Source organism: Cupressus sempervirens, chromosome 5, assembly GCF_028749045.1.
Source record: "Cupressus sempervirens isolate cs-2001-9-10 chromosome 5, ASM2874904v1, whole genome shotgun sequence".
In the NCBI taxonomy this organism is placed as follows: Eukaryota; Viridiplantae; Streptophyta; class Pinopsida; order Cupressales; family Cupressaceae; genus Cupressus; species Cupressus sempervirens.
The window spans coordinates 647,804,961-647,828,750 of NC_143122.1; the positions used below are offsets into that span (position 1 = coordinate 647,804,961).

Sequence of the window (23,790 nt, forward strand, 5' to 3'; positions counted from 1 at the left end):
ACTTTTTGTTATTGTTAAGCGTGGAGAATATTCTTGTTCATGGTTTATTAGATAAGAAATTAGAAAAAAGAAAAGCAAAATGGCTGCATCTTGAATGGTTTTGGAAGTTGAATTTTAATGGGGCTTCTACATGCAACTTGGGTCTTGAAGGGGTGGGTGTGATTATTTGAGATTCTTCTAGTGGTTTTTTTCAAAGGAGGCTCCTTCATTTTGGGGTAGAAGCCCAACAATGAATTAAGAATGCGAGGCATTGATTGTTGAGCTTGCCTTGTTGGAGGTGAAAGTGTTTAGGCAGTTGTTGGTGGAAGGTGATTCTTTCAATTTGATATGAAGTTTCAAGAGTGAAGTCTTCTAATTTTTAGTTTCAGTAAAAGATATATTGTATTTTATTGATAATAGAAAAGTTTACAATTGCTGTGAGTGGATTGACCATTGTTAAATATATTATTGGTTTCATCCATGTTCTCCTTGTATACAGAAAATATTCCATTACAAAATTTCAAAACCTTATACATACAAAATATACAATCCCTCCATATTTAAAGAGTCTATTAGCTACATGATTTTATAATCTTTACAGATTAAAATTAACCAAAAAGCATTTTAAATGTAGTTTCTTATTGTTCTATTCTCCTGCTGTTCCTCCCATTGATCCTCTTTCATAAATTTTCACTTTTTCCTTATACATATCTCTTCCATAGAGGCTCTTGCTTGATGCTTCTCCTCCCATTCTTGTGCACATACTCCTTGATGAATTACCATCCTTGTTGGGCTTTTGCCATTTTTCCTCTTTGTTCCCAACAACTGTCCAAATCAGAAAAAAGGCGAATGGGTTGTGTAAAATCAGCAATATGTAGACAATTACTAAGTCTCTGTAACAACCTGCCTTGTTCTACTATTTTAATGTCTATTTCTTCCATTGGAATTTAGTCAAACGATTGGCTTGCAACTAAATTTTTTTAATAGTTTTCAGCTTGATGTTGATTAATGATTTCTCAAGATTGTTTGTGATTCATATAAGATGCAGATAGGAGGCAACATAAAACCATATGCAGCTAATAACAATGACCATTTATTTATTTCTTGTTTCCAGATTATCAGAAAGTTACAACTATCATAACAATCATATCTTCTCATTAAACTTAACACATTATATCAATTATAGAGTTCAATGATGGTCCATACCAATTGCGGCTACAGCCGTGTTAATAGTTTTGAAATTGCTACAGCAACTCGCAGCTACAGTGATCCGAACTGCGACAGTAACTTGCTGCTACAGTATCGCGCTACAATGATTCGGCTGCTACAGTAACTCGCTGCTACAGTACCGCGCTACAATGATTCGGCTGCTACAGTAACTCGCTGCTACAGTACCGCGCTACAATGATTCGGCTGCTACAGGAACTCGCTGCTATAGTACCCCGCTACAGTGATTCGGCTGCTACAGGAACTTGCTGTTACTATGTTAAATCTCAAGACCATATCTCTCAATGGTGTCAAGATTTCTAGCTTGAAGGGATTTCGTCTTTCAAACTATTGAGATATAATCTCCAGAATATTACCCAATTTCTTTGATATTTCCAAACATGAATAAATGAGAGCTATCCTCTTTCTTTTAATCCCTTCCTCACTTGCTCCATGCTTCCGTCTTGCCAATGTGGGATAATACATGAGTTTTAATATTACTTCTTTTTTTCTTTTTACAAAGTCCATGTATGTACTCAAAAGGGGGACTCTTGATTTTTTATAAAGTGACTTTATGAAACATTATAATATTTAATTTTAAATAGTCACTTTACCGTTGTAACTTCAAACATTAAAATAATATACCAAATAAACTCGGAATCTCACATATAATAGCTCATTAGAAAGAGCCCAACAAAACGCATCTCATCCTGTCACTGAAAATTGAAGGCACTGCATCCCCCTATTGGCTTACTAAAAATAGTAAGTCTCTCCGAAAACCCAACAAATGAACTCTGTTTGGCCTGTAATTAAATTTGACTAGGCCAAATAACCTCAGGATCCCCTTTGAAGTCCTGGTTAGCCCTCGGGACCATACAAGAATGGGCTAACGACAACATACATCCAGATTGGCTAAGTGGGGGACATTACAGTCTCGCCTTGAATCCTTCTCCCAGGTTGGACATTGCAATTGTGGCCTCCAGTCCACCACACTATTTTTCTTTGACACTCAAGCTCATTATCCTCTTGTCTTCATTTCCATCAGCTCGAGGCACCATACAAGAAACATGGAGGCCACATCAATGTTCGTTTAGTATTTGTATTTCACTATCATATGCTAGTCATTGGAAAACATTTGCACCAATTGAAAAAACATTGGATCGTCCATTATAAGGATTTTTCTTATCAATCTAATAAACTTGTTGAGCTTTCAATGTCGAGTCCCCTGGATAGTTATGGTATTTGCGATAATCTGTGAATCTCCCTCTAGATACAATTCTCTTTGATTTTGCTAACCAAGTTTACGATTATCAAAGCTTCTTTTGCTTCCTTTGTATTCTTTGTACCGTCTTCTAGATTCTGAGCTCTTGGAGGCAAAATATTTCCATTCTCTTCTATTGATACACATTCTATCCTAGATGGCCCTAGATTGCCTCCATCGAAATTAACCTTGATCTATAAACCCTTGGGTTTTGATTAGATTTAAATGCAGAAATTACAAAAATTATCTTAGAGAAAAATTGAAAATTGCAATGTTCAAAGTCTTGAAAAACTCTAGCTGAAAAAACAAAGGCAACTCTAAAATAACGTGTGCAGGGAGGTTGAGAATGAAACATCAAAGATGTGCAAGGGGGTCTCAAGTCTTTAATAAAAGGGTTTATCCATCTCCAAATAATAAACAGCTTGAAGCACTCTCACATCTTTGACGTTTCTTCTCAACCTCACTACACACATTATTTTTGGGCTGCCTTTGTTTTTTCTTAGCCTCTGATTTTCGAGACTTGAACATCACTATTTCCAGTTTTTCTCAAAGATTTTTTTCGGAATCTCTTCGTTTAAACCTAATCAATTTTTTTTTTTTGGTTTTTGTTTTTATGGTTGCTGGCATTTTTTTTGATGGGGTTTTGAACCCTTAACTTGATTAGGGTTTTAATTTTGTTAAAATATTTTTTTCCTAACAATTTGGTTTGCAGGTTCATCCAATCAATTATATTATCAGGTTTCAATTTTTCCAGCATGGTCTATTTTCCTTGATTTTAATGTCTTCACTAGGTTAATCAACAACCTCTTTTTTTGTAACGGCTATTAAGATAATATCTTTAATATCTTTATTAAGATATTATCTCCTTAGTTAAATACTTTCTATAATGGTCAACTACTTGTCTGTAGTCCGTCTTTCAGTCTAGATAGGAATGTTTCCTATCTTATCTTCAGTTTTGTTTCTAATTTCGTCTTTAGTCTTGTAATTCTTTATAAGGAACACATTTGTTCCTTTGTTAATCACTCAATCATTTGGAAATCCGTTAATTCGACCTGCCAATTCTTGAATCTTGTAACGACATCCTTGACCAACAATATTTTGGAAGGAAGTCAGTGGTTTAATGACCCCAATTAATGTTAAGCTAAGTAATGATCAAAGAGATCATTATAGTTTTTTTACTAATGCACAAAATAGGAAGTTTCTAATAAGAAATTGAAGATCGTAGAAACTGTCTTAGCTATCTAAATTACATCATATAGAAAAGAAGACCATTAAAGTAATAAAATAATAATATTCTAATACCCTCCCTCAATGCTCAATTTGTCTACAACACCAAGGTGTCCCATGAATTTAACAAACTTTTTTGGACCAAGAGGCTTGAAGAGAATGTTGACATTCTGATCTATTGTTGGAAAATACTGCAAGTGAACTGTCTCGTCTTCAACCAACAATCGAATGTAATGACAATGGATGCCCACATGTTTGGTTCTTTCATGGAAGACCAGGTTCATGGCAAGTTTGAGAACTCCTTGATTATCAGAGAGCAAGGGAGTTGGGTCTACTTGACAAGCGATGCCAACAATCTTTCTTCATGTGACCATACTTTTGGCAATAGTTCACTAATGTTCTTGGAGCTGTCCTATGATTGGCCCAAGCATTTTTGCTAAATGTTCCCTTTTGTCTTGAGCAAATGAATTTGTTGGAACGTTTTTTTCACCAATCTTGCTGTAGAGTTTGGTACAAACATTCAAAAACTTTGAATCAACATTAGTTGAGGTAATGTTGAGTGTCAATATAAAGTGCTCATAAGACTTTGGTAGACTATTTAGAGTGATGATGACCATCCCTTCTTCCTCCATTGTTCAACTTATCGCCTCCAACTGATTACCAACGTCCTTGATTTTTTGTGAGATGATCGTGCAGGGACATCTTCTCATCCATCATGATTGAGGAATGCATATTCTTTAAAAAAAGGCTCAACTCATGTCAGACATATCGTGTAGGCTCTTTAAATATTCCCATATTTCAGTGATTGAGTTACCGAGGAGAGCCTGAGGTAACTGTGGATTCATAGCTAGGATGATTGATTCAAGCTCATCTATATTTGGAGTGATAACGAGATAATTGGTTTTTTGTCTTGACTAGCTCTTCTTTCTCTAGGATATCTCGTGCAAGATAGCCATTCTCATGACATAGTTCGCAATGGAAGGGAAAGAATTTTAAATCAAATTTCCTTTCCATACAGTCCTCACCAATATCTCGGATAGTTGGTTAGATATGAGAATTCTAAATTAAGGTTAACATAGATGCATAAATAGTGATAGCATCTTTGATTGACATTATTTTGAAAGGAAGTCAGCAGTTAAATGGCCCCAGTTAATGTTACAATAAGTAATGATCGAAGAGATCATTATAAAGAATTTTACTAATGTATAAAATAGGAAGTTTCTATAAGAAATTGAAGAAGATCGTAGAAACAGTCTTATCTATCTAAATTACATTATATATAAAAGATGACCATTAAAGTAAAAAATAATAATATTTTAATACCCTCCCTTAATGGTCAATCTGTCCACAACACCAAGCTGTCTCATGAATCTAACGAACTTTTCTGGACTACGAGGCTTGGCGAGAATGTTTACATTCTGATCCGCTATTGGAACATATTTTAAGTGAATTGTCTCGTTTTCAACCAACAAATGAATGTAATGACAATGGATGTCCACATGTTTGGTTCTTTCATGGAAGATCAGGTTCATGGCAAGTTTGAGAACTCCCTAATTATCAGAGAGCAAGGGAGTCAGGTCTACTTGACAAGCGATGCCGACAATATTTCTTCATGTGACCATACTTTTGGCAATAATTCACTAAATGTTCTTCTTGGAGCTGTCCTATGATTGATCCAAGCGTTTCTACTTCCCTTTTGTCCTGAGCAAAGGAATTTGCTGAGCCGTCATCTTCATTGATCTTTTTGTAGAGTTTGGTGCAAACATTTGGAAACTTCGAATCATCATTAGTTGAGGTAATGTTGAGTGTCAATAGAAAATGCCCGTAAGACTTTGGTAGACTTTTCAGTGTGATTACTACCATCACTTCTTCCTCCATTGTTCAACTAATAGCCTCCAACTGATTACAGGTGTCCTTGATTTTTGTGAGATGTTCGTGCAGGGACATCTTCTCATCCATTATGATCGAGGAATGCATACTCTTTAAAAAATGGCACAGCTCATGTTGGACATATCGTGTAGGCTCTTCAAATATTTCCATATTTCAACTGCTATGTTGCCAAAGAGAACCTGAGGTAGCTATGGATTCGGAGCGAGGGTGGTTGATGCAAGCACATTTATCTTTGGAGTGATAACAAGATAACTGGTTCTTTGTCTTGAGTGGTTCTTCTTTCTCTAGGATGTCTTGTGCAATGGCCATTCTCATGACATAGTTCGCATTGGAAGGGAAAGTTTTTTAAAATCAATTTTCCTTTCCATTCAGTCCCACCCATATGTCAGATGGTTGGTTAGATAGAGAAATCCTAAATTAAGGTTAACATAGATGCATAAATAGTTGAGAAATCCTGGGTTCTGAGGAACTTTGAAGAATGATTTATTCATGAAGGGCATTCTGTTTTCTTTATACAAAGAATCATTTGTGATATTCAGTAAGGGGAAGAGGTTATCTGATCCACAGTAGAACTGAACATGGAAAATTCTTGATTGGTTTGAAACAGAAAGATGAGTAGAGATATTTTAAGAAGAGGTCTAGTTTTTAAATAAACAAGGCCCTGAAAGATTTGTTGTTCTTCACTGTAGGCAAAGATCGCTAGTAAATCTTCTCAAGCCAACAAGAGTGATCCACTTCATTTGGTTTCCAGTTTTGTTGGACTCAATAGTATAGAGTTGCAGGTCTTGACAAAGCTCCTATGAATCTACATACAAGGGCCTTCTTGTCAAGCATACAAATTCTTTTTTGCAATTCTTTCACTAAGAAAGAGATCTGGGGAGTTATTTACTGTTTCAGGTGTCAGGCACAAGCTTTGGGGAAGTGCATGTCTGATTTTGGCAAGCTTTCTTGTACATTTTTGGAAATAGAGTATTGTAGATGCAAATCTTGATGATTTTATTGGTTGCTTCCACCTTGAAGTAATTGCTGGCTCTGGCCAGATTTCTAGAGGATATCATAATATTTTCCCATGGAAAGTGATTGCCAGCTTATGCGAGCAGATTTGTGAAGTCTTGACCTAGAAGAGAAGTAAAGACGTTTTATTGGAAATGATTGTAAAGGGCACACAAAATTTCTACTGAAATATTGATATCATATAATGAAGCTAAATGGAGGTGATATAAAATTCTGACAATTCTAACCTTCAAGGCGAAAATGGTTATGGAGGGGATGAAAAAATTCAATTAAGACTTTGCTAAATGAGAGTGGTATATCCTCAGTTAAAATAAATAATATTAACTTTGATTATATAACTTAGCTGAATAGAGTTGGTATAAAATTCGTTGACATTTTTACTCTAAGGCAAAATTGGTGGTAGGGGGGATGAGAAATTGATACTGAGATTCTGATGTCTTAAGTAATATTAGCTTACTATAATATAATGAGGCTAGGTTACTTCATAATGTGAGGCTGACTAGACATAATATAAAAATCTGTGACAATTCTACCCTTGATGGCAAACCTTTTTCCTTTGCTTAAATCATAAACACCCTTCACAATATATGTAACATTCCAAAATATACAAGTACAGAACAATCCTGCATGTGCTCTTTACAGGACACCTGCAGATGCAAGCAGCAAGGCCGTTGGAAGCTCATAAAATTGGAAATGCCACCAAGAGAGAAGGGTAGATAAGAAACAACAGATTCACATAACATCTTTATTTTTAATGAGTGAGTTAAAATGCGAACAGAAGAATTTTTTTCTGTTGTTTTGACATACTTGCTGAGTCGACAAGTAGGATTGTTGGAACTCAAAACGGTGACTTAGCTCTGAATATGACAAGTGCTTGTCAATTTTCATTACTATGCTTGAAACATATGATCATTTATCTCATAAATTTCTTCTAATCAAACGGACCTTCTATCCGTCGGGTAGATGTTATCTACTGGGTTGTATAACTCTTAACTGTAGAATTATATATGTTCCAAAAAGCACTGGTAACTCTATGAAATATGTTTTCCTATATACTGAACCAACTTCTTTAGAGTATAGAAAGGGGTGGAATGTGTTTCAAATGCTCTAATTTAGGACAGATTCCATATATTTTAAACTATGTTACTGTATGCATAATTTTGATTTTCAAGCTGCAATCCTTTGTTAGGATTATTTTTTATGCTTTGGGATAGTTTATGTGTGCATTCTATAACTATTGCCATTTGGTAGCATATTTAATTTAACTGGTTGAAAAGTTAAGAGCAAAAATTGGTTTTGCTTTTGGATTTGAAGTTAATTTGTTTGTTTTTTTTCTTGAAAAAATGAAATTTTTTACTTTCATTTGGACATATAGTATTTTATGACACAAATGTGGTGTTATTCTCTGGCAGTTTCTTCAAGTAATGCGACAAAGGATGCCTTTTCTAAAGTTTTTGTTCTTGATATTCTACTCAGTCTTTTGACAAAGTTTTTAGTAGATGGTGAGGTCATGGTTTATACAGCTTCTGCTGATTACAATGGGACTCTCATCAAAACAGAACATGGACAATTTTACGTTTTGCAGCATGTAGCTACTATTGCAGAATTAGAGGCAGGGAGCTACATATTGGCTTCATTTTGTCTTGCACTTGGGAAGATGAATTGCTTATATGAAGTCATGTATATGGTCCTCAGATGGTGCAAGCATGATTCTATTTGGCTTCTCACTGTAGTGCATTCAATCACTTTTCTATGTTGGAAGCGTTGTTTGCAATTCAGGAGAAGCAGTGTGCTTGGGAATACAATAGTTGCTATTATCCTTTTACTTGAAGGGAATGAAAAAGGAGTTCCCCAAAGTTTACTGAATCATTCTGATATTGTAAGTGTTCAGAAACATATACATCCCCTGTCTATGCATTGTCCTTTTGCAGAAGATGTGTTTAGCATGGATGCAAATATCTCTCGTCTTCTGGAGACCTTGAACCGTTTTCCTGTTTCAAATAAAAAAGGTGAACAGACAGCAACTAAACTTTCAGATTGTGAAAAAACAGATTTTATATATAATGTTGAGAGAAAAGTAGAAAGTCAGAAAATGAATTACTGTCAACAGGATGAATCTGCAGCATTGAATAATTTACAAGATGTGTCAAAACATGGAGATCATTTCCAGAATATAAAGGCAGACTCTTCATGCTATCCATCTGTTCTTAATGATACTGTTCTTGCCTTGGAGCTGGTTGCACAATATCTGGTAAGCTGCTTCTTGCTTCCATATTTATTAATCCCTGCTATTGTTAGCTATTCTTTTATCCTTTCTGTATTTTAATCTTCTTATCTATTTTCAAACTTGAGTAAAAAGATAAGAGCTGTATGTGATGTCGCCATCTTTAACCTAGTAATATGATAGCAATGAAGAACATAGCAAGTAAGAGTTAAAGCGATAGTCTGCACATTCTTTCCATAAAGAGTCAAGAAGATTAAGTGTACCAAGAAAAATTGTGAAGCCTTATTAATAAGACAGTTTTCCTATTTAGGATCAAGGAGTACATCAGAGAATGTGATATGAGAATGACTCAAGATCCAGGAGTTCGATATTTATTAGCTTCATCAAGCACTGCTGAGTTTGCATGTTTTACTTGAACTTCTGTAAAATGCCAAGGCCTTCTCATTTGTAACTCATTAAAGGTAGAGTAGAGTAGAGTAGAGAGGGACTTGTTGAAATCATTGTTGTGATACGACCAAATTCTTCCTTCATTGTTTGTTTTCATGGATAATGTGATTTTTTGAGTATTGCACAGTTTCTACACATCCTTAGATTAGGAATTTTTTTTCATGTTGATTAGAAGTAGTGTTTAGCCGAGTGGAAGATATTATGGATGCATCTTTGTGAGAATCAGTCCTTACCACTAGCAACTTGCTGATTGTAAGTTTGCTTTGTGTGGTCAACTGAGATATTCACAGGCCTAACTTCGATCGTTGCTTGCACAGTGATATGTATCAATGGATAGAGTTAATGGAATGGTAATAGTTTGAACAACTTACATTTAATTTAGGAGATTGCACTGGTGTGGTTAATGTTGATAGCTAAATTGAGTGTAGTAGAGTCTCAAAGGCATTCATCATCTCTTGTATTCTAGGTGTAGATTATCTTTCTAAACCCTTACTCTTTGCAGTTTGTTTGCTTGGAAGTAGTTCAAGTAGTTGATGTCCATTGATTGAACAATGTAAGTTCTCTTTATTATAACTAGGATATCACATCATTACAATAAAGATAAAGTCCAGAATAAGAAGGAACCTTGAGGCTGTTTGAATTGATCACACAATCTATATACATTGCTTAGCGTATAAACATCCTTGTACTGGAATAAAACTAACATCAACAAATCTAATTGGATCAGTTAAAGAGAAATTGTCATTGGTAAAACTAGTTGCATGTCATTAAATTAAGAAATCAAGAAGAGCACTACTGTATCATATTTCCAAAGATCAGATATAGTAATATTATCTCTATAAGCAATACTGGAAGATAACTGCATGCATTAAAGGAGAGACATTGTAAATAACAACAGCATTTCTTTATGCGATATTGATAGCACCACTGCTGCAAGTTTATAAAAACAGATAAGAAATAACACTATATTGCTATAAGGATAAACATACATATTTGCATATTCATTAAGATATATTAGAAGCAGAAAATCACCTCAACTTACTTCTCATGGTCATATCAGAGATGGGTACCAATCACATTGCTTGCATAATTGTTTAGCAGAAGTGCAGATTAGATATTTAGATCAAAGATCATCTTTGCATACACCAAATTGCTCTATCAGTGATAGCGGTGATGTGTTGTCTTATATCATGCAACATCATATTATAGATGATATCAATTGTATAACATAGGGCAATCATTTAGAAAGTCATTACTCTTGCCATGAAGTAACTTCAGTCATTATCATTGTAAACACTGTTTGAGATCTTTTAGGAAAAATTATTGTGTAATTAAAATTTGTGAGATAATTGTCCCTAATTCCTAAGAAATAACATAAGGGGAAATTAAAAGTGGTATTAGAGCAAGCATTCCTGCCAGCTTGTGAAAGTTGACAAGTGATAAGGAATCAAGGACATACTTCCTCAATAAGTCTGGCCAAAATTTTAAGGACAAAGAAGAAGGTACAAATATGGTCGAGGAAGGAGAATTCAACACGAGGATGGATCAATTTTTGGTTGTGTAAAGGGATTAAGTTTCATCTCAAGAAATGAGCAGCCAAAGGAGATGGAACCTACATTGGTGTTTCGTCAAGACCAATTTAGGCAGGATTGAATAATGGAGGTTTTCAACCAAAGATGGCATTAAAAGAGTACATGGATTTAAGAATGAAGCACTTATTTTGAAATGGAAACTATGATAACCATTCCAAGTTGAAAAGGAAATTGGGGAACTCAACGTACCCTATCTGATGGATCTAGTAAGATTATGACACATTCTTGGGTGCAAAAGATTGGTGACTACTTCTAATTGAACCCTATGTCAGAGGAAGAAGTCATAATTATGTTGCTCTACATTTAGATTGAGTCATACATAAATGGTGGTACCATGGAATGACTAGTATGGGACATGCTAGAATCACCTCATATGTGGAATTCACAGGAAGGTTAATTGAAAGGTTTGAGGAAAAGGGCCCAAAGCTTCATTTCAATGAGTTGGCATAAGTAAAGTGCAAAGGATTTGGTGATGAATATAATGGAATTCCAACAAATGTCAGTATTAGTTACGAACATAATTGAAAGAAGACTAATAATCCTATTCATGGATGGAGTAATGGATCCATTGATAGAATGGTTTAAGGCTCTCAATCCTATCACCCTACAAGAAGCCATTAAGAATTATAGGGATATGGATCCCAAAACAAATAGAACAAGGCTTTATTGAAAGAACCATCAAAACTTAAAGATCAAGCCAACCTACCATTTTCAAGAAATGCAGAACATGCTGGATGAAGAGATCTAGCAAGATTTGAGAAGGAAACTATGCTTCGCATGTAAAGAATGCTAGGAGCTAGGGCAAGATACATGGGAAAGGGTAAAATCTATTACATAGAGGTGAGACCCAATAATGAGAGAGGGGATGTGGAAGACCTAAGTAGTGGATAAAATGATTTAGAAGATGAAGCCAAGCCGCCTTCCCTTCAAAAGAAAAGCAGTATCCTTGCCACCCTAAATAGTTTTTTTCAATAACGCTACTCTATGGGTACATGAAACTTTGCAAGGACAACTCATGACCATTCTTATTGGTAGTGGGCCACCACAATTTTATAAGCTCCACGCTTGTCATGTCTCAAAGACTTCCTACTTGTAGGTGAGAAACATTTGATGTAGCTTTGGCAAATGGTTTGGGCATGGAATACCATATATTAACCACAAGGTTAGAAGTCTTATAGGATGTTATAGGTTAAAGATGATTTCTGCGTGTTAGAAATGGGCAAAATAGAATTGGTTCTAGGAATACCATGGATAAGAACAATTAGCGATTCACACAAGACTTCCAAGGCCATGACCTTCAAATTCAAGGTTGATGATGAGAAGTTCATCTCAATAGACTACTTGATGAAGCTTCACGAGATTTATCACCTAAGGAAATACCAACTTCTCTTTGGTTTATTAAAAAGAGTTCACAAGGTCAACATCGAGGTCCAAAAGATGAGTTCCATGAAGTAATCTACCTTGTTCAAAGGGAGCCTTTATTCATATGCTACCACTCAAACATATCAAATGATTTGAGGAGGGTGTCCAAGTATTCTTCAAAGAATTACCCAACACAATAAGTAGAAAACCACATTTATGTCATTCTTTGTGGAATTAGTAATGAAGAGAAATGGAAGGATATTTTTTCAATTATCAATCAAGTCAAGGAAGAACAAATTTCATAATGCTTGTGGATAAGCATTTCCAAGAAGGGGAGATTGTGCCGTCACCATCTTTACCTGGTAGTATAATAGAAAAAAAGCACGTATGTGGTCGGGGGTGACAGACCTAGAGCACGTCAAGATAGTTAATGGAAATTGGTACATAGCAAGTAAAAACTGAAGTAAATAGTTTGGATATTCTTTCCATAGAGAGCCAATAAGCATCAATTGTATTGAGGAAAATCACCAAGTCTCAACAATAAGATGAATTTCCTATTTAACATCAAGGAGCATATCAAAGATTGTGATACGAGAATGATTTAAGATCTAGAATAACAAATACTGACCATCTCCACCAAGCACTATCGGGCTAATGTTTAGAAGAATGACAATCTTGTGGACAACCGCCTTATCAACATGTATACCATGGTTCTACTATCCAAGCAATATGATGACTAGTAAATCTTTTACCTGGTAGTATAATAGAAAAAAAAACACATATGTGGTTCGGGGGTGATAGACCTTGAGTGCCTTCAGGATAGTTAATTGAAAATTGTACATAGCAAGTAAGAGTTGAAGTAAATAGTTTGGATATTCTTTCCATAAAGAGTCAATAAGCATAAAGTGTATCGAGGAAAATCACCAAGTCTCATTAATAAGACAAATTTCCTATTTAGCATCAAGGAGCATATCAAAGATTGAGATACGAGAATGATTTAAGGTCTAGGACAACAAATATTGGCTATGTCCACCAAGCACTATTGGGCTCACCTTTTGAAGAATGACAGTCTTGTGGACAACCTCCTTATCAACATGTATACCATGGTTCTACCATCCAAGCAATATGATGACTAGTAAATCATAATCAATCATGTCCATAAGATGACATCTGGTGTCAATCATCATCAAGACAACAAGAAAAAAGTATGGTGCTTGATGACGATATGGACAAACTATCATAATGCATCCATCACACATGAATAGTATTCATGCATATAGCATTAGTGGGAGCTTTGAAACAATGTATGTGCGACAATTTCAATATTCAAAATGTAGAAAAACGATGAGTCACATGAGCTATTTGATAGAGTAAATCAAAGATATGTCATGTCACAAGATGCAATGAACAAACAATTTGAGATATTCTTGAAAGAAATACAAATTGCAGGTACTAAACGAAGTCCCACAACTGTTGCCAAGTACGAGCTTAGAAAAGCAAGATTGAAATCCCTACGATTTTTACTATTTATATCTTATTTTTCAAATGGTTTATGGGGGTGCACACTGTCTCTTGAGGTTCTTTGCTGATAAGGATATGTAGAAGATTGACTCTATTGCCCAATGGACTGATCTCTGTATGGTTATCTAAAGTTGATATGTATGGCTGTAGACTAGTGAAGTTATATCCACAAGTATTGCATGAATCCATTCTATATATTTACTTTGTGATTTCTGCTTGAATAAAATCTTGCCTGCTTAGGAGTATCAGTTTTAAGTCTGCATTGGTGATTCTTTTCCTGTATACAACTTGAGATATAAGGTACAACCACATAGGTCTTGTAGAGCCTGAAGGGTGAAGGTTGAGTAAGTGTGTTTTTAGCCTTCTTCATTGACCAAAATTGTGTTGATTTCCCACCATCAAGCAGGCAAGGCTTGAAGGTTTTGAACAAATAAGTGTTATACAAAGAGGTGTGAAAAATGTTTTAGAAACTGACAAACAAACATGTTTGGCAAGCATTACAGAATGCTCAAGCCTGAAAAATCTGTGTCATTATTTTTAGAAAATGAAATTGGCAGGCATAAATCCAAATTCCATCACCCTTGCAAATATACACGCTTGTTCATTGGAGTGGAGTCATGGAAAGTTTGAATAAGCATGAGAACTATCTGTGGCATTTGGAATGATGTCAAGGAGTTTTGTCTTCAGGCTGATGATAATAGTGAATATATATCTATGATGATATTACCTCCAAAATAGAAGCATTTGAGTGATCACAACTTATTTTATGCTAAAACTCCCTTGGTAATTGTTATCCATTATGAATCTCAAATGGCATTCATATGTTCACTATTGGGGTTTCTGTTATCAACTTTCTCTAGTTTTATCTTTTCTTCTTTTTGTGCTTTCAACTGAAAAGTATACAAAAACTACAAATGCCCCTATCAGATGAGGGAGCCGCCCCTCTCAAACACAAGAAGATTGTGATCTGTGATTTGGTTGCAATTTCTCCAACTGTTGGTGCAGTTGTCACCGCTCTTTGGGTAAATAGGGTTAGTTCCAGAGAAACAATCATAGTGGCAAATCTGTTTAGCAACAATGTGTCATAGAAATTTTTACATTTCCAATGTGGGAGGACTAAATTTTGGAGACCATGACTTTTTCTTCTTTGGGGCTGTCTGGGCACTATATTTTAAATTGGAGAGCTCAAAGAGATCTACATGATGGCCAGATGTGGAAGTGATTCTGAGTAACTCTGAATCAATTTTGGGGATTGTAGTGACCTTGATAATAATTGAATCTATATATTTCATAGCCTGAAAAAACATTTTGTTTTTTTGTCATTTTAGCACCAGGGAGATGGCTGAAACATATTTCTTAACAATAATATGCTATGGAACACCAAGGCATAGAAAGGGAAAGGGACATTCTAGTGATTGACTTGTTTATTGAAGCCTATATTTAGGGAGTAGTTTCTTGTGATGCATGATCTACTGGAGGAATGGCTTTATGGCCGTCCATTCCACTTGGCTATGGCATAAATTGCTTTTGCTTGTTTTTTGAAACCTATGATTGAGGGAGTAGTTGCCTGTGATATACAATCCATCGAAGAAATGTTTTAATACCTTTCCATCCCACTTGGCTATGACATAAATTGGTTGTGTCACATGTACATAAAATGGAGAACATAATATCCAAAAGCTGTGATAACTTAAAAGAAGCTCCCAAAATACTACATGAGGGGAGTAACCTGTAGAGAGACTTTATTCAGATGATAGTCACCTACATATATAATTGGTATTCTTTTTTTCTCTCCTGAGCTCTATCCAGTGAGAAGTGTTGTCAACTTGTCAGCTGATTGTTTAGAGCAGATAGAGTATTACAGACTTGTGGAAAAAATACCGTGTTTTAAAATTCCAAATTGCAAGTCATTTTTTAAGTAATCATATTTAATGGAAATGGTCATATTGTTTTCCAGCTGACATTTTTGTATCATGCCTTGTCTTTTATTTGCAATGTATTCTTTTAAATTTAGAGTGAAGGTTTACAATCATGTCAGATTATGAACTCATGATTTTTCTTGTTTTTATGGTGTTCACTGTTAAGGGATGGGACTGGACTTACAATGAACTTATTCCTCAATTCTGGAGAATGGCCCAACCTAAAGCACCAGACATGTTGATAATGACCATATTTCTGCTAGTAGGCATTATTGGAAGGTATAAATTTCAACTTAATTCATGGCATTTATATGCCTTGGATTTTGTAACTTTTGCATTTTTTGGAAGTAATCTTAATGCTATTATTACAAAATAACATGTTAGTTGAGAATAGGCTGCTGTTCTTTTGGTTTTGTTGGTTTTGGAGAACATCTGCTGTCTTTTGTGATTTGATGATTATTGCTAGTTTTTCAAGCTTCATCTCAGCTGTCAAAATTAAATATTTCCAATTATGAGTGACATGTTGTATTATTTGAGTTATTTCCATTTCATAATATTGTGATGCTTTATCAGTAAATAATTTGTACATGATTTAGTAGTTACAGTTCAGAACTCACTCTAGAGTTATGGTTAAAGTGGTTCTTTACTTCTTGCAGTAATGATTTTTACTCACATTTGAGCTATAGATGGAGGGCTTGTTTGATTCCAGTTTTATTTTTTATGAGTTAAGTTCTTGTCATTTAACCTACCTTTCTTAGGAATTTGGAGTTTTAGAGGTATATGGAATGACCTATTTTATTTCTTATGTGGACTAAATGCACCACCTGCGTGCCTTTTTCTTTCCACCTTTTCCCCATGGGATTTGGATGTCTTGGTGCATCTGAATGCTATCCCGGTGACATCATGTATTGTTTTGATATCTGAGGACATTGAGAGCTGTCTTAACTGGCAGCATTGAGATGTGCCTAATGTCATCCAGCTTAGAATATAGAAATGCATAAATATACCAATTCATTCTGTATTATATCTGTATCTAAATTATAAATTTCCAATGTTGTATGAAACTCTAGTTGTTATTTGCTGTACTATATAGCAATCTATACATGCTTATTTGCTCTGCAGCAGCAAATAAGTTCATACACAATGGAGGCAAGAAGTTTTTCTTTTCATTCACAAATGATAAACAACCCTTGTGGTCTTTTTAGTGGTCACTTTTAGGGTTGGAGGGTCAAATAGACCTAAGCTGGCAAAAAATCTTTATGAAAGTCAATAAAAATGAAGTTTTCAATCAGATTCGCCCCAAATTCAGTTTGGGTTCCTCTCTCCTAATCAAAAATCTTCCAAATTCGTCCAAAATTCTTACAAGGTCCTGAGAGAAGTTTGAGTGAATTTACTTGAGTGGCAGAATTTTGAGGAACTCGAATCGTATCCATCTTTGCAGCGAACTGGATTTCAAATTCTATCTTTTGGGAGTGAACCTAGTAACTTAGTTTATTTGAGTCAATCTTAATTGTCTATGTTTCACCTTTTCTACACTTTGTTTAATATTTAATGATATGGATGTTACTTCAGCTCTTTCAAATGTTCAATGGTGTTTCGATATTCTATACCAATTTTTTTGTATTATTATTTGTTTGTAATTATGTATATAATCAATCACCTTCTCATTAGTGCTCTGCCAAAAATAAATTTTTGGCTGTTTTGGAAATATGTCATTATGTGCCCTACCTTGAAAATTTTAATAAACTTCAAAAATTACAAAGAGGCAACCAACAATAACAAAAAAATCCAAGATGACTGCAATAAAGGCTTATGCTAGATTCCAAACCTACGTCTGAAATTTTCTAAAACCCCTCAAAATCTAAAATCTTTAACTCCACTCCTAGAAAGCTGAAACCAATCTCAAACATCCTGAGAGTATGTATAAAATATGTCTTAAGATACTTAAATGATATATCTTATAAATGGTCCTTTATATATAGTCCTGGTGCCGAATTTGGCCTGTCAAGGTCAGAAAGATGTCCATGGGCACCATAGGAACCAACCTAAAAAGGTCAAAAATATCTCCTACCACCTAAACTTGTAGTACAACCCAAAGTGGGTGGAGACAACATAGAGCAAATAGAGATGACAATTTTTCTGCGCAAATGATATTATGCACATGCACCAAAAGGAAAACTGGTAAGGTCCAAAAGAGGCAGAGCCCATGAGGTCGTAGTCAACATCTTGTAGGAGCAAACAACAAATTGTGCAAATGACAATTCTTAGATGACAGTTTGTCGAAAAAAGTGGTGAAGCTCAAGACTAAAAGTCTTAGACCAGCGAGGTCGTAAGTGCCAGTATGCAAGCCCAAAAGACAATTGGTTAGTCTTGGATGAAAAAGCATAAGGAGAAAGCCAAAACTAAGCTGGAACCAAAATGCACCTGAAATGCAACTACCTCTAGACTAGGGAGTACAAGTACACACATACTGAGGTAATAGTCACTCAATTGCATCAATGCATAAATGAAAGCATAAATTTACAAGGCTAGATCGCAACATCAATACCGAAAATATATGTATATCACAAATATCCATGCAATAAATAAAGTGAGCATACAAACTCCAAATCATGTAGTTGGAGGAAGTCTGTCTTTGTCTACCAGTCCCCAATAGTGGTAGATTTTAGCAACTCATCCCTATCACTGGCTATCTCCAAGCCTAACCCATCGTGCTCATAGAGATAGTAACCTGACCACAGTCATAGAGTACACTCAAGCAATGGCTACACACACACACACACCATACAATATTCAAGACTCAAGGGTGGCATAATGACCCAAGGTGACAAGGCCATACAAGCACATAACAAGCAAGGAGAAGTCACTACACAACTAATAGAGTATGAAGTGAAGATTCGGGAATGGAGTGTCATCACATAGCTCATGAGGGCCTATGTGGCTTCGAGCTATCCTTCACTCATCATGGATACTCTACTAAGCCATACCAACTTCTGCCTTGACAAGGCTACTCGGTACCATATCTACTTCCACATATGGCAACAAGGTATTGTGCCACATCAATGCTCTCAAAAGACAACAAAGCAAGACATACCATATCTACGTCCTCAAACAACGATAAGGTAGTCTTGAAACTAATTAATCTTATATTATGTTCTACCCAATTTATTGCTTAAGGTTATCAATTGCTTATTAAGAACTCAAGCAAGGCTACCTTTGGAGTCCCTTTGTGCTTGGGTATATTTGAAGAGCCACTCCATCCCACTACTCAACATAATCCTAAAGTCACAAAACCTCAACAGACTCAAACATCCCAAATCCCTAGAATGCATCAAGTAACTTGATTGATCCAAACTAAGGGTGTGGATCCTATAGGAATCCAACCCGGGACATTCAATGTTCTCATGGTGTGATTTCAAACACAATCACCACGCTTCCCAAATGTGATCACATCAAGCATTGAGGCAAAATAACAATAATGCAAAAAGCCACATATGCATGCACACGGTAAACTCAACTACGAACTTATGTTGGGATTATGGATTCGTCCACAAGTCCGAAAACCAAAAAGTAAAAGCATTGGAAGGTTGGAATCATTAAGGACAATACATTTCAACATCAAAGGCCTTTTGAACAAATTTTCCATAAAATCTGGCCGGCACACAAAACAAGTCAGAAATTGATGAAATGGTAAAATGGTAAAATGCTCATTCCTGTCCAACCAAGTAATGGAAATGGATGAAACGGTTGGGGAACACTAGTTACCGGAACACTAGTTACCAATCAATGAACCTAAACAATCATAAGAAACATAAATAATGAAGCAACGATTTGAAATCACAAGAGCCCTACCTCAAGCACTCCAAAAATGGAAAAAGAAGAGCAAAAATTTGAAATCACAAGAGCCCTACCTCAAGCACTCCAAAAATGGAAAAAGAAGAGCAAAAGGAGTACGTCGAATGGGATGAAACCTTCAACAACAATGAGGAATCACATCCTGAATCCAACAAACCGCTCCTCACAAAGATAAACAAATCTCACCCAACAAGCAAAACACAAAACCGCTCCAAGAGGGTTTTTCGAGCAAAAACACAGTTGCTTCCAAACTAAGAGAAGAAGTGAGGATTAAAACTCACTTTTGCCTTATATAAGGAATTTAATTAAAGTGACTTATAAATTGGACTATTAAATCACTTAATATACTAACTGGTCCCTTTCCCAAATCAAATAAGATAATTCCAGGTATTTGGAATTCAACTACGACAAATTAGCTGGTAAATAAATTAAATTAAACAATTGGTTAAACCTCCCCAACAATCAATTAAATCAGCATTTTAATTAACATTTTTGGTGACATTTATTACGAGGTAATTGGTAAATACTTGCTTATTAATAACAGAGACCGAAAGGTCAATTTATACAAAAGGAAGAGACGATGTTTCCTTAGGAAATGATCGTAAAGAATAGAAACATTCTATTCCAGAGAAAGCAAAAAACGAAAGCAAACTAAAGCTAAAGATATTTACAAGATAACCATTAACTAATAATAGACGTCTTATCTATTATTGTAATACCCTCCCTTAATGGTTAATCTATCTAACACACCAAGCTGTCCTCTGAATTTGACAAACTTATCAGAACCAAGAGGGTTGGTGAGAATGTCTGCAGTTTGATCTGAGGTAGGAACATACTACAGATCTGTAGTCCCGTCTTCAACCAGCTGTCGTATGTAATGACAATGAACATCCACATGCTTGATTCGTTCATGGAAGACTGGATTCCGTGCTAACTTGATAACGCCTTCGTTATCAACAAACAGAGTAGTCGGTCCTGCTGGTGACATCTGCATATCCCCAAGCATCTGACGAAGCCAGACAGCTTCACATCTTGCCTTAACAGTCCCTCTATATTCAGCCTCTGTAGAAGAGAGAGAAACTGCCTGCTGCTTCTTGCTGGTCCATGTGACTACACCGGATCCCAAACTGAACACATATCCAGATGTTGACTTTTTATCATCAACAGAGCCTGCCCAATCTGAATCTGTGAACCCACTGAGTTTAGGATTAGAACTCCGAGAATACAGAAGTCCATAATCAGAAGTGCCCTTCACATAACGAAGCACACGCTTTGCTGCCATCCAATGATCAGCCTTAGGAGCTGTCATAAAGCGTGAAATATAGCTGACTGCGAAGCTGATATCAGGCCTAGTAGCAGATAGGTAGATGAGGCTGCCTACTAGTTGCCTATACGTAGTATCATCAACGGAAGGAGAATCAGACTTGGTTGATAACTTGAAACCTTTCTCCATAGGTGTAGATGCAGGTTTGCAATCCTGCATTCGGAATTTGTCTAACAAGGCTCTGGCATATTTGGACTGAGAGATGAATATACTAGAAGACTGTTGCCAAACTTCAACACCTAAGCAATAATGCATGAGCCCAAGGTCAGTCATATCAAAAGACTGGCATAAGTGTTGTTTGATTCCCTGAATCAAAGATGCCGAACTGCCAGTGATGATTAGATCATCCACATAGATAACCAGAAGGACGATGTCACTGTCAGTAGTCTTGATGTACAGATTTGAGTTTGAAGAACTCCTCTTGAAGCCTTGATCACTGAGGTACGTATCAATCTTGATGTACCATGCCCGAGGGGCCTGCTTCAAACCATAGAGAGCTTTTACCAATCTGAGAACCTGATGGTCTTTACCAGCAACCTTGAAACCAGGAGGCTGCGTCATGTAGACCTCTTCATGGAGATCACCATTCAGGAAAGCACTCTTTACGTCCATCTGATGGACCTTCCAGCCAAATTGTGCTGCCATGGCTAGGACTAATCTGATGGTGCTCATCTTTGCAGTAGGAGCAAAGGTCTCCTCATAATCAATGCCCTGACGCTGAGAAAAGCCCTTTGCCACTAAACGAGCTTTGTACTTATCCAAAGTACCATCTGATTTGTATTTGATTTTGTAGACCCATTTGCAGCTAATGGGTTTCTTCCCTGGGGGAAGATCAGAAAGGACCCAAGTGTTGTTCTTCAGTAGGCTCTGGTGTTCAGATTGCATGGCTTGTTCCCACTCTGGAATTCCTTTAGCCTCGGAATATGTTTGAGGTTCAAACACACTGTGAATGTTGGCCATAAGAGCAAAGTTAACAGAATCTATAGTTTTGCTCTTTTTTCGAGTAGTTCTCCCATCAATGAGCTCATCATCATGAAGATCAGCAAGTGTCTTAGCCCACCACTTAGGCCGGAGAGGAGAATGACCAACAGTAGTACTAGGAGATGCTTGATCAGCAGGATCCTGATCAGAAGAATTTGGATCAAACTCAGGTGAAGCATCTTCAAAATGAGGTGATCCTGCAGGAGAAGCCGGAGGTGGCTGTACAGGTATCACTAGCAGGACTGGAGCTGTAGGAGCTACTGGAGCCCTCCCATCAGGTGGACCTAATGGAAGCCGAACTCCCAAATCATGAACCTGCATAGGCTGGACTGCTGGATCAGGAACAGGAGAAACAGGCATGAATGGTCCTCGCTGCTCATCAAAGACTACATCGCGGCTGTATATGAGACGAGATGTCTCAACATCAATAAGGCGGTAGGCTTTGTGAAGACTGCTATATCCAGCAAGCATCAGTTTCTGACTCTTGGCATCCAACTTGGTGCGTGAAGCATCGGGGATCCAAACAAAAGCAAGAGAGCCAAAAACCTTCAGGTGACTGATTCTGGGCTTGCGACCTGACCAGGCCTCTTCCGGAGTTTTACCTTTGACTGCCACTGTGGGTGACCAGTTCAACAGATAAACTGCAGTGTTAACTGCTTCCGCCCAAAAACGCTTTGGAACATGTCTGTGTTCGAGCATGGAACGAGCCATCTCGGTGATTGTCCTGTTCCGACGTTCAACTACACTGTTCTGTTGTGGCGTGTGGGGTGTGGTGAACTGGTGTTGGATGCCATGTGTATCCAAGAAGCTGGAGAAAACATTAGAACAAAATTCCCCCCCATTGTCTGATCTAAGAGTAATAATAGATTTCCCAGACTCTTTTTCAACTAAGGGTTTAAACTTCTGAAATACAATAAATGCATCGGATTTCTTTTTAAGGAAATACACCCACATTTTTCTACTGAAATCATCTACAAACAACAGAAAATACCTGTACCCAAGAACAGAAGGAGTGGCCATAGGGCCGCAGATATCAGCATGAACAAGCTGAAGTACTTGAGAAGCTCGCCAAGAATCGCCACTGGGGAAAGGTGTGCGATGTTGCTTCCCAGCCTGACATGCGTCACAAACTCCAAGGTGTTGGGTTTGAATCTCTGGCAAACCAAGAACAAGCTCATCCCGAGCAAGTTGTGAGAGATAATGCACATTTAAGTGCCCATATCGCTGATGCCAAAGTGTGCTGATGGAAGATCGCCGAGTAGCCATAGCTAAGTCCTGAGAATCACCAGAATCAGTAAGTCTGAAAAGACCATGATCCTCAAGACCAACTGCAACAGTAGACTTAGTCGCCCGATCAGTGATGGTGCACTGATGTGAACTGAAGGTGACTGCCAAGTGTGGAGAATGTCGCAGCAACTAACTGACCGAGAGTAGATTTAGTTCCATCCCTGGAACGTAGTACACATCAAGGAATATGAGCTTCCTCCCAATAGACTGAATTTGAATGTTGCCTTTACCAACAACCGTGTACTCTTCTCCACCACCAAAGATAACAGAATCTGAATAAGGTTGGTAGTCAGTAAACCAGTCTCTGCGGTGAGTGAAATGTCGAGAGGCACCTGAATCAATGTACCAGGCAGATGACTGTACATGATCTGCGGGTCTTTTAGCCATGAAGGCGTAAAAGGAAGATTCCACCTGCTCAGTGTGCTCTGCACTGTTCGCTTTGGGTTGCGAACCTGATTGCTTAGACTGGGCAGCTAAGCGTTTCTGACATGCAACCTTCATGTGACCATACTTGTGGCAATAGTTGCATTGAATGTTCTTCTTTTTGGTACCATCGGATGCTGGAGCAGAAGACTTCTGCTGAGATGGTTGCTGAAACTTGCCCTTATCCTTCTGAAAGGATTTCGCAGCAAAGGCTTGCTCAGTGGAGGTGGAACTGGAGCTGCTACCGAACTGTTGTTTCCATCGATCTTGCTGAAGTA

At 36.9% G+C, this 23,790-nt stretch overlaps 1 protein-coding gene across 3 annotated transcripts in view; it reads left to right on the forward strand.

The window, feature by feature from the left end:
• Positions 1-23,790, forward strand: part of LOC149557575 (uncharacterized) — a 98,180-nt gene that overhangs the window by 55,908 nt on the left and 18,482 nt on the right. For 2 of the 3 annotated variants that reach the window (XM_089832211.1, XM_089832212.1), the window contains 2 exons: positions 7,990-8,828; positions 15,809-15,921. In XM_089832211.1, the coding sequence (XP_089688337.1) occupies positions 7,990-8,828; positions 15,809-15,921 (952 nt within the window). The remainder of the gene's footprint in view (positions 1-7,989; positions 8,829-15,808; positions 15,922-23,790) is intronic. The other variant, XR_016364897.1, reaches the window with a different exon arrangement.